This window comes from Sander vitreus, chromosome 5 (assembly GCF_031162955.1).
Source record: "Sander vitreus isolate 19-12246 chromosome 5, sanVit1, whole genome shotgun sequence".
NCBI lineage: Eukaryota > Metazoa > Chordata > Actinopteri > Perciformes > Percidae > Sander > Sander vitreus.
In genome coordinates, this window is record NC_135859.1 from 37,672,221 (window position 1) to 37,684,429 (window position 12,209).

The 12,209-nt window shown below is 40.1% G+C and overlaps 1 protein-coding gene across 1 annotated transcript in view; it reads right to left on the reverse strand.

Moving 5' to 3' along the window:
* Window positions 1-5,105: 5,105 nt before the first annotated feature.
* fnbp1a (formin binding protein 1a) overlaps window positions 5,106-12,209 on the reverse strand; it is a 33,315-nt gene continuing 26,211 nt past the window's right edge. Inside the window, exons 15-18 of the mRNA XM_078249895.1 lie at window positions 11,284-11,429; window positions 8,763-8,899; window positions 7,676-7,834; window positions 5,106-5,949 (exon numbers count right to left, since the gene is read on the reverse strand). Coding sequence (XP_078106021.1) covers window positions 5,921-5,949; window positions 7,676-7,834; window positions 8,763-8,899; window positions 11,284-11,429 — 471 coding nt within the window. The 3' untranslated portion in view covers window positions 5,106-5,920. The remainder of the gene's footprint in view (window positions 5,950-7,675; window positions 7,835-8,762; window positions 8,900-11,283; window positions 11,430-12,209) is intronic.

The window sequence follows — 12,209 nt, forward strand, 5'->3', positions numbered from 1 at the left end:
TCTGTGGCAGTTTCACGGAATCGCCGAAAATTCCGTGACGGGCCCAAGGATGCGATGCCTATGTAAGTCAATGACAGGCATCATCCGCGGTCTACGCACAGATTCCCCGATCACAGCACTTTTCTTTCAGTTTCCCGCTGATCGCTGTCTTACAGCATACTGTAATATTTCACTGGTAAATAATATTATTAAAATAAAGAAATGAATACCATGATAACATCTAAATAAATGTTGATTGATGTAGCGTTATAGTTTTAAAAATATAAATAAACAAAAAAGCAAACCAGCATCCCTGGCCGAAATAGACCGAAATAACAACATTAAATGAAATACATATAAACCATGATAAGATCTTGTGAATAAATGTTGATTAAAACAGCGGTTATTGGGCTAAAAATAACAATAATAAAACTGTCGCAGATTTCGAGTTAAGGGGGGCGTGTTTTTCCTTTTGTCTATATCCGACGATGAGGGATTAACGTTGAATGTCTATTTGACGGACCCCCTCATCAAAAAATAATGCAACAGTTACCCCCCTGTCATTGAAACTTAACGCCAAGGGTCCTTGACCATGCGTCAGACATTTGACGAGTAGGGAGTGAGACTGTGTTGCACCAACCTATGAAAGCCAGAAGTCACCGTGCTGCTCCTGATCTACGTAGTATATGGCTGGGTACAGACTACAACCATCTGCTCCAGATCTACCTACTGTATGACTGACTACAGACTACAACCATCTGCTCCAGATCTACCTACTGTATGGATGACTACAGACTACAACCATCTGCTCCAGATCTACCTACTGTAGATGACTACAGACTACAATCAGTCATACAGTAGGTAGATCTGGAGCAGCACAGTATATATTATTCTGGTGTACACTGTTGACTTGACTCACTGCTATTGATTATACGTCACTTGAACTTGCCACTACCTCATAACTTGACCTTAATTGCTCTTGTATAGTTAATTTATCTTCTACTAGTTGTATATGCCTCCTATTTAATTCAGTTATTCTTAACTTGTGTTGCAATACTTGAATCATCCCTCTTGTGAACACTAGGCTTATCTTATCTTTATTTTAGTTCATATCATAACCCTGCTCACAAACTCACCTGTACCTGGGTCATCTGTTTGCCAATATCAATGTTCCTGTTACAGTAAATCCTACAGGCAAAGTGTACTGCTTCACAGGACTATGAACCATATGCTTTTTAGGTTTTGTGTTATGAATTACTCATTTGTTTTGACAAGGTAAATTAAAGCCGTTTAACAACCTGCAAGTGTCCACTCTGGTAAATTTAATTGTAATGTTTTTTTTATAAAGGTTACAGAACATGAAAAAACAATTTGCCTTGATAAGGGTTTTAGTTTGTTGCAAATGAACATGGTTTTAATAATCTATCTTATTCCTCTGAAAAACTAAAATGATTTAAGAAATATCAGTGATACTTATCAACATTTATTGAATTGATTGTATGTGGGCAGACATTACAGGCACCTATTCATGTAAGCAGAGAAAACAATAAATTGTTCTCTTTTATCACTTGGATTATGCAGGTGATGGTGCAGAAACAGGTGAAGTCCTTGTAGATCTCTGGCACTTTGAGGACAGACAGATCCAGCAACTCTCCACTGTTGTCTTTGTATAGTGTGCTCCTATTTAAGACACATTCATAGACATCAATACATAAGATATTAGGTGTACATAGCTTTCTTTAACATCATTACTATCTTACATTACCTTCTCTGATTTGGTTTTGTGGACACCACATCATTTGCTCTCCCAAACATGGTTGTGCACCCTGTGAATTTAAGCATGATAAATAAATGATAAGTGTAAGTAACATGATTTTACAATTACATTATTATTATTATTATTATTATTATTATTATTATTATTATTATTATTATTATTATTATTATTATTATTATTATTATTATTATTAATAGTTTTTTACAATTACATTATCAGACTTGCCAACGTTCTTGGTTTGTGCTACTACTGCCTGCCCTCTGCACACAGGTGAGTACAGGGGGAGCCAATAGGATTTTGAGTTGGGAGTAATGTACTGACTGGAATAACACAACACTGGTCCATGGGTTAGGGTTAGGACTTGGCAACACTGATACTAATAATAAAGCAATGGAGGGAGGGAGTAAATAAACTTGGTATATATATCTATGTCAGTTACAGAGCAGCCGTCCGCAACGGACGTCCTAACATAAAACCAGCGGAGGTTAGAACGCCAACACTAAGACAGAGGAAGGGGACGGACATCCGGCAGAAATGAGGGACACCCGGAGGAATTTCCGACGGCAACGGAGCAATCCCGGAAACGTGGATATAGACTATCGACGCTCTACTCCAAAACCAGTTAAAAGATTATAGACCATTTAATGTCATGTCACTATGCCACGGAAGCTGCCAGGACATTGCAACTTTATTTCCCTTTGTTAGACTTATTAGATTTGATTAGGATGTAATTTGAGACACATTGTAATGGAGCACAAAGGAAGTAATCTCACAATTTCAAAACAACAGGGTAAAATGGTGATCGTTTACTGCGTAATAAAAACTTTATTTCTAGTTATGGTCTAGTGTGACACAACGAGTGCCTTATTAGAGGTTAATTTGTGACTAATTATAAAAGAACTGTACTGTAAAATAAAGTGTAGCCACTGTCATTGTCCACTGTTAAGACTCTGGGACACTTTGTAATGGAGTGCAAAGGAAGTAATCTCACAATAATGTTGCCTTTATTAGACAGAAAACAAAGTTTTAAACACCATACAGAGGCTATGATATCTAGAAACTGCATATTGAAACCCATGAAACCCAATATATACTATGCTAAGACACTGTTATTCCTAATATCATTCAATAGAAAGCAAATAGGCCTATTGGTCAGAGCCTTTTAGTGTCACTTGTTGCTTATTAGAAGAAAAGTATGGGTTATGTCATGTCGTCACATCTGGTCACTACTTCAGTCCTGCCTGGATGTTCTCCTGAGTCCCATGGAGTTCGTACGTGGTACATACTGTAGATAGATACATTCATTCATATATACATCATATATGAACTATTAATGCATGCTTCATCGATGCTAGACGTGTAATGCCTTATTACTACCCGACCACATATCTGACTCTGGAAGGTGCAGGACAGTGCACCTTATTAATGGGTATTTAGGGGCACATTAGAACAGAACAGTACCATAAACTGTAGTGAGATCCGTCTGGTGTCCCACTGTTATCTTAGTAAAACGTAATTTGTAATAAATTACAATGAAAATGGCTTATTGATGCATATATTTGCATATTAGTACACAGATAAAGGTAAAACACACACTGGTATTTAAACAAATGTATTTATTGACTGATTTATTTGTGTATTGCAGTTGGCTGTGTCTGGTCCTTCACCGCCTCGTCTTAGCCTGTGTATAGAGACACAGAGCGCCTTCAAACCGTTTACTTGCAGATCAGAAGTGTTACAAGCGGTAAAACAAAAAGGATACAAATACATGAATTGTCATAAAGTTGTCACATCATTAATAAAATCATGTCATGACTGAAAATGGGCTATACATTCTCCCTGGATGAAATGTTCACAGTTCACACAGCTATAACGTCCATAAAGAGCAAGCTAGCTAAGCTATGAAGGTAGCTAGTGCCCTGCGAGGGTAGTTTTCAGCTTTCTAACGTTACTGAAAGAGTCTTAACCAGCATTTCCGCATCTCAATGAATACACTTAACATTGTCTAAACATTGCAATGTCAAGAAAACCAATAATCTAGTTATTGTGCTACAGGAATGTTTAGCAGTAGTCAGTCTGTGACTTCTCCCATAAAAACAATGACTCAGTTTAGCCGAGTTTGAAGCGGAAGTAATCCACAACTTCAAAATAAAATTCTGTAACCATGAAGTTGTGAATGATTCACGATTAATGATTTCGTATTTAATAGGGTCAAAGTATAGTACAAATATTTTGGGTCTTGTACGGCATTCCATGTGGTTCTAAATTAACATAATGGTGTCTCGGCTTAACTGTGTTTCTTCATTCTAGTAAAGACCACATTATTTCTAATTTGATACAAAGTATGGCAAGTACGGCAATAAATGCAGTTTCTAGTTTCGGCATACTTTAGGAGTATAACTGTGTTTGTTTTCTGTCTAATAATGACCATGTTATTTCTAGTTTTAGTCTAATTTGGTAATAAGTAAGTAATGCTCATCATGTCTAATTAATGTATTGTAAAATAAAGTGAGACCAATATTTATAAATGAAAACAAATATAGTTTAGTGTTAGCATAGTTAGTTCCATAAATGAATAGGTTTTACTTTATCATGTCATATTGTCACATTTACTTATTTCCACTTCCTATATTCAAATGAAAGGGCGTGGTGATCTCCCAGCCTCAGACTAAAAGGTTCCCTGGGAATCCTTCTGCCACAGTGCCTCTGAGCAAACACAGCAAACAGACTCTGATTTAGAGTGTACTTTATTTAAAAAGTTCAACATACAGGAAATTGAAAAGAGCGTGATCAGCAGTCTCACGTCTCAATAAAAAAATTAACAACTGATCAAAATCTCACTGAAATAAAAAGGTTTCACATTTCACACAATCAATAACAAGCAGGGGGCGAGACTAAACACACAAGCTAATATATATATATATATATATATATATATACACACATATACATACATATATATATATATATATACATACATACATAAAGGGGGCGAGGCCAGGCGGGGGCGGCAGGTATACAGGGGGCGGAGCTAATGTCAGCAGGTATACAGGGGGCGGGGCTAATGTCAGCAGGTATACAGGGGGCGGGACTAATGTCAGCAGGTATACAGGGTACAGGTATACAGGTATTACAGATACTATTTACAGATTCACCTTCAGTGTTTCTCTTCTCTTTAAACTTTAAAGGGTAGTTTCAGTCATCAGGATGAACCGTCCACCATTACTTTTCAAGAACACATTTTTACAAACATTCACTTTCAAGTTTTTACATTTTGAGTTTAATATTTAATTTAAAACAGCCGGTAAACTGATCTGAGGTCAGAGAATCAGAAAAAAACAAGTTAAGAACAAGTTTAAAACAAAAAAAAAACTTGAATTCATCATTTTGGGCTCAAACATGAAATAAAGTTAATAATGGTTATGAAATTGGATCGACAGTAAATAAAGACGAGATGGACTAATGGGTCTGTCTAATATCTGATCTGTGATTGATTTATCTATCACCAGCATCTTTCCTCCATCAACAGCAGTCTGTCATCTGATTGGCCGAGATAAGTGAAGAGTTAAACAGTCCAATAGAAATCCCTTCCATATTTAGTTAAAATGTGTCCGGTAGTGAACGGGGAACTTTCTTCACCTGATAAATGATCTTTTAAACTGACAAGCATCAGGTGTGTAATTCATGACTCAACTCAAATAGGATCTAAAGATGATCTGTCTCTCCCCGTTCACTACTGGACACGTTTTTACTGAAATAAAGTCCCATGGTGGACACAGGAAGGGGCGGGACTTCCCCGCTCTATGAAGCTGCTCCAGGGGAACGTTCAATCTCTAAACAGTGACCACCGCGTTGCTACGGTTTCCTGGTTGAACGGTGTGCAACGGGCATTGAGTTCTGTGTTCTCTGGTTTGGTGGGTGTGTCTCTGGTTTATTGGCTGTGTCCCAGCTGATAGCCAATCAGCAGAGACGTGTCTGTAAACTTGTGGTAATAAAAAGGCAGAGAGCTCACAGCAGGGTGTTCAACCCCCCCCCCACCCGTTACAGTTTAAATAAACGTGTTGCTACGTTTTGTCGGGGCTGAACGTGGCCCTGGACTTCCTTACAGCTCTTTCCATTACATCACTTGCTGTGGCGAGACGTCCTCACTGGTCGATTACTGTGCTAGACTAGCCGACTACTCTGCACAAAGCCTACAAGATACAGACAGACAGAGAGACAGGTAGAGAGAGAGAGACAGGTAGAAAGAGAGACAGATAGAGAAAGAGAGATACAGGTAGAAAGATAGGGAGAGAGTCAGGGAGAGAGAGAGAGACAGGTAGAGAGAGATAGGTAGAAAGAGAGAGACAGGTAGCGAGAGACAGGTAGAAAGATAGAGAGAGAGACAGGTAGATATGTTAGAGCTGGTGGTCAGACTGACACTGGACTAAAACTAGTCCTCAGATCATACTGCTGGAACTGAATGATATTCATGAGAATAATAAATAATATTAACACATGTTCAATAGAAATAACAAAAAGACAAAGGACAGTTTAACGTTTAAAGCTTACATTTGAACTGAAGCTCGGCCAATGTTTTAATGAGTTGGTATTTAAATCAGATTTCTTCTTAAAGTTAATTTATCTTCAACAATATTTTCTGTTCACTCTGATTTAAATCACCGTAAAGTGAATATCTTTCAGACATTTCATACATTACCTTGGATTCAGAAACTCAGATGGACATTTTTTACTTTTGGCACTTCATAGACCAAACAAATAATCAAATCATTGAGAAAATAATTGATTATTTTGTTCTTTGTCTTGATTTTAATCATTGTTTTACGTGAAAGGCGGTCATAAATAAAATGAATTATTGTTATTGTCGTATAAAATTGTCGTATAAGATTTAAAAATTATTTTAAAACTAAACAGCCTTTTCCCCGAATCAGCAACAGCAGCACAGAGCCTTGGTTCGCTCTGCTTCAGCCCCCCGCTGAAACAACAGCTAACCCTAACCAGACTGCACCCCCCCCACCCTCCTAAGCTGTCATCCCATCTCTTAACTCTCCCTGCAGTTGGGGGGGGGGGGGGGGGGGCAGAGGAACCAAGTGGCTTGCTGCCGCCGCTGGCTGGTTAGCTAATGTTAGCTTGCTAATTCTACCCAACATGCCTTCATGCTACACTTTTTACAGAAAATGGGTCGAACGATGTTGTCGAGCAGTGTGATTTCCTACGCTGTGACAAGCGTTTGAATGACACATGAAGCTGTTACAGCTGACTAATGTAGAGGGGTCTCAGTTCTCAGTGCAGACACAGACTCTACTGTCTTTATTTTAAGTCTCACGGTACAGGACATTATTTTAATATTTGATTTTGTAATGTGTCAGTATGTAGATCTTTTAAAAGTCATGTTTATGTTGAAATGTATATACCTACAGTAGTAGTAGTAGTTCTGTATCTCGCTGTATGTTTGCCGTCTTATGAACATAACGTGTAGTAATAGAATTGTTTGAAGCACTGTGTTTTAAACGTAACATTCAAACATCCATGTGTCCAGCTCTGACAGCTCTGGGTGTTGTATTAATCAGACGAGAAGAGCCTTCTGTGTCGTTTGTTTGCTTTCCAGACTTCCTTTTCCTTCTCGTGCACTAATTCCGTTAAACAGAACAGCCAATCAGAGGGATTCCTCTCACCAACATGTTTCCAAAAAGGCTGACGATTAGCGAAGACTATGGCGACGGACGCTCACCGCCGATCTTCTCGGCGTGTCAGAAACACAACAGACAGGCAGAGCACATATACGTTTCCATAGCAACCAATGTGTTGACATTCAGAGGTCGACGGTCGTAGAGGTCATGTAGAGGTCACTTAAAGGTCATTAAAGGTCTAACTGAGGTCATTAAAGGTTGTGTGAAGGTCATATGTAGGTCATAGCACCTTTGGCGCTGGCGTCCAGGAAGACTTTGATGTAGGAGGTGGGGACGTATCCCTCCTCCTCCAGGTTCCTCCGAACTCTGGTCCAACCGTCTCCTTTATCCTCTTCCACCACAGAAAGTAGTTCCCCCTCCACCATCGACAGCGTGCCTTCATTCTGACCTAAAGACACAAGAAACAACATGTTCATACCTTCAGACAGACAAAACATGTTGAGATAAAACATAAAACATGTTGAGATAAAACATAAAACATGTTGAGATAAAACATAAAACATGTTGAGATAAAACATGTTGAGATAAAACATGTTGAGATAAAACATGTTCAGATAAAACATATTCAGATAAAACATGTTGAGATAAAACATGTTGAGATAAAACATGAAACATGTTGAGATAAAACATAAAACATGTTGAGATAAAACATGTTGAGATAAAACATAAAACATGTTGAGATAAAACATGTTGAGATAAAACATGTTGAGATAAAACATGTTGAGATAAAACATGTTGAGATAAAACATGTTGAGATAAAACATGTTGAGATAAAACATAAAACATGTTGAGATAAAACATAAAACATGTTGAGATAAAACATGTTGAGATAAAACATGTTGAGATAAAACATGTTGAGATAAAACATAAAACATGTTGAGATAAAACATGTTGAGATAAAACATGTTGAGATAAAACATGTTGAGATAAAACATAAAACATGTTGAGATAAAACATAAAACATGTTGAGATAAACATAACACATGTTGAGATAAAACATGTTGAGATAAAACATGTTGAGATAAAACATGTTGAGATAAAACATGTTGAGATAAAACATGTTGAGATAAAACATAAAACATGTTGAGATAAAACATGTTGAGATAAAACATAAAACATGTTGAGATAAAACATAAAACATGTTCAGATAAAACATGTTGAGATAAAACATAAAACATGTTGAGACAGAAAACAACAAGGAGAGTAGAAGTTTTATAACAATGGTATGTTTATAACGGGTAGAGGGTTAGGTAGTAGTATTTATATATCTATAGTATATATATATATATATATATATATACTATGATTAAATGTACCTTGGAACGGGTAGAGGGACTTGCAGGTGCCGATACTCGGTAACGGTTCTTCATCATCAAAGTCATCGTCAAACTCTGAACTACGAGACTTAAAGTGAAGCTCCGCACTGTGGTCTTCAGTGTAGCTGCCGTCAGGACTGAGAGACAGACAGGTAGAGAGAGACAGGTAGAGAGAGACAGGTAGAGAGACAGACAGGTAGAGAGACAGACAGGTAGAGAGAGACAGGTAGAGAGACAGACAGGTAGAGACAGACAGGTAGAGAGAGACAGGTAGAGACAGACAGGTAGAGAGACAGACAGGTAGAGACAGACAGGTAGAGAGAGACAGGTAGAGACAGACAGGTAGAGACAGACAGGTAGAGACAGACAGGTAGAGAGAGACAGACAGGTAGAGAGAGACAGGTAGAGAGAGACAGGTAGAGACAGACAGGTAGAGACAGACAGGTAGAGACAGACAGGTAGAGAGAGACAGGTAGAGAGAGACAGGTAGAGAGACAGACAGGTAGAGAGACAGACAGGTAGAGAGAGACAGGTAGAGACAGACAGGTAGAGAGACAGACAGGTAGAGAGAGACAGACAGGTAGAGAGAGACAGGTAGAGAGAGACAGACAGGTCGATAGACAGACAGATAGAGAAAGACCGGTGGAAAGAGACAGGTAGAGAGACAGACAGGTAGAGAGACATACAGGTAGAGAGAGAAAGGTAGCTAGGCAAATAGGTAGTATCACCCAGATGTATTTGGTAGATCCTAGATCGCACCGATCGACTGAGTCGACGTCAACACTTCCTGCTTCCTGTCCGTCATTCCTGCCAAAGACTGACTGTAACGGAGTATAGAGACACTTTCTACATCTATTAATCACTAATAAATACTTCATAACTATAACTACTACACAACTGGACCCTTTCAGCAGCTATGTGATAATAATAATATTAATAATAACAATAATAATAATAATAATAATAATAATAATAATAATAATTCATCCTACATCCTTATCCTCCTCGACCTGAGTGCAGCCTTCGATACCGTGAGCCATAACATCCTGCTCACCAGACTAAAAGACCTCGGTATCGAAGGTACTGTACTCAGCTGGCTCCACTCCTACCTTATCAACAGATCCCAACATCTCTCTCCATAATCATACCTCTGCCACAGCCACAGTCACACAAGGTGTTCCCCAAGGCTCCGTACTCGGCCCCCTCCTCTTCATCATCTACATCCTCCCTCTTGGTCAGATACTCCGCCACTTCAACCTGGACTTCCACTGTTACGCCGATGACACCCAGTACTACCTCAGCACCAAATCCCCTCACAATCCTCCCCTCTCTCACATCAACTCCTGTCTGTCAGCTATTAAAACCTGGATGCAACACAACTTCCTCAAACTCAACAGCGATAAAACAGAATTCCTTCTCATAGGCTCCAAATGCACACTCAGCAAAATCAATAACCCCACTCTCACCATCGACGGCACCGTTGTCCCCCCATTTCCCCAGGCCCGTAACCTTTGACTTCACCCTCTCCCTTGAGCCCCACATCCGTCATGTCATTAAAACCTCCTTCTTTCACCTCTGCAACATTGCCAAAATCAGACCCTGTCTCACACCCCCCACTGCTGAAAGACTCGTTCACGCCTTCATCTCCTCCCGACTGGACTACTGCAACTCACTTCTACTCGGCATCAGCTCCACCAACATCAACCGACTCCAACTGGTCCAGAACTCAGCCGCCCGCCTCATCACCGGCTCCAAATCCTGGCACCACATCACTCCAGTCCTAAAACAACTCCACTGGCTTCCTATCTCCCACCGGATCACCTACAAAATCCTGGTCCTCACCTACAAAGCCCTCCACCACCTGGCCCCCTCATACCTCACTGACCTCCTCTCCCCGTACCAACCCTCACAGTCCCTCAGATCCACGTCAGCTGGTCTCCTCTCCCCCTACCAACCTTCACGGTCCCTCAGATCCACCTCAGCTGGTCTCCTCTCCCCGTACCAACCCTCACGGTCCCTCAGATCCACCTCAGCTGGTCTCCTCTGCATCCAAAAGTCCAACCTCCACAGTTTTGGGGACAGAGCCTTCTCCAGGGCAGCTCCCAGGCTCTAGGACTCCCTCCCCCAAGAGAGCTGCACCTCTGAGTCCCTCACCATCTTCCAGTCTCGCCTCCAGACCCATCTCTTCACCACTGCCTAACCCTAGCCCCACGCCCCCCCCCTTCTCATCTGTGCCTGAATCTTGTTGTGTTTTGTTTTGTGTGTTAGTCTTTGTTATCTATACCCTGTAAAGCGACTTTGAGTTCGTGAAAAGCACTATATAAATTCAATTTATTATTATTATTATAAATAATAATAATAATACGTAGTATAATGTGGGAAGTGTAAGAGTGTAAAATATGAACTGTGCAGTAACGTCTGTTGTTAATGTTGACACATGTAGCAGATGAGATCTAGCATCCACCATTTCAGACTGGTGTCAATATAAAATAATCAATAATTATGAATCAGTAATCAGTACCTCTCTCTGCTGGCTGGACTGCGGTTGTCCAGCTGTTTCAGGCTGCTGCTGCCTGGCGTCATCGCCTGGGAATTTAACCCACAACCTCCACTTTGTCTTCTACTGCTGTGATCAGAGAGTCTGCTGTCGGCCTCTGACAGCCACGCCTACACACACACACACACACACACACACACACACACACACACACACAAAATGTGATCTGATTGGTTCATACCATCTCATTCCTTTGTACTGGTGTCACAGCCTATTTACAGTATAGACTACAGGAAGATAATGTGTTAGCTATACGTCATGCTAACACAACAGTTACTTCCTGTAAACAACTGGCCGTTGGCTTGAATTGTGGAGATATGTGAAATCAGCAAACTAGTTTTTTTTCTGTAGTCATTGTCAGTCCTAACTGTAACGTTTAAAGATATCTAGTTAAACACGGCGGTGCGAGCTATCTGTGGTCTCTGCTGTCTCATTCTCTGTCCTGTGTTACTTTGTTAGTCTCTTTGATCAACCAAATCTGGCAACATGTCTCTGCTGGTCGGCTAGTTGGGTGGTGTCATCTTCTGTAGTCTGTGGCCCAACAGGTAAAATTAATCTCCAAGCTAACGTTAGCCAAAGTGTTGCATTTACAAAGAAGGAGATGAGAGATCAGCTGTTCCTCAGAGATGTTAAACTCTATGTACGTGACACATGAGTTTTCTAACCATGAAATATTGGAAACAAAGACTGTGGTTTGGTATACAGCAGGCCCTCAGGAATAGGGTGACCAGATTTCCCGGAACTAAAACCGGGACACTTTGCGCGTGACCGTAGTGCTCGTGCACGCACACACTTTTTAACGTGAACATGTGCCAGCCCAGGTCAGACATAGACACAGACAGTGACTTTTTTATTTTGATCGTAGGCTCCTCATCTAATAATAACAGTGT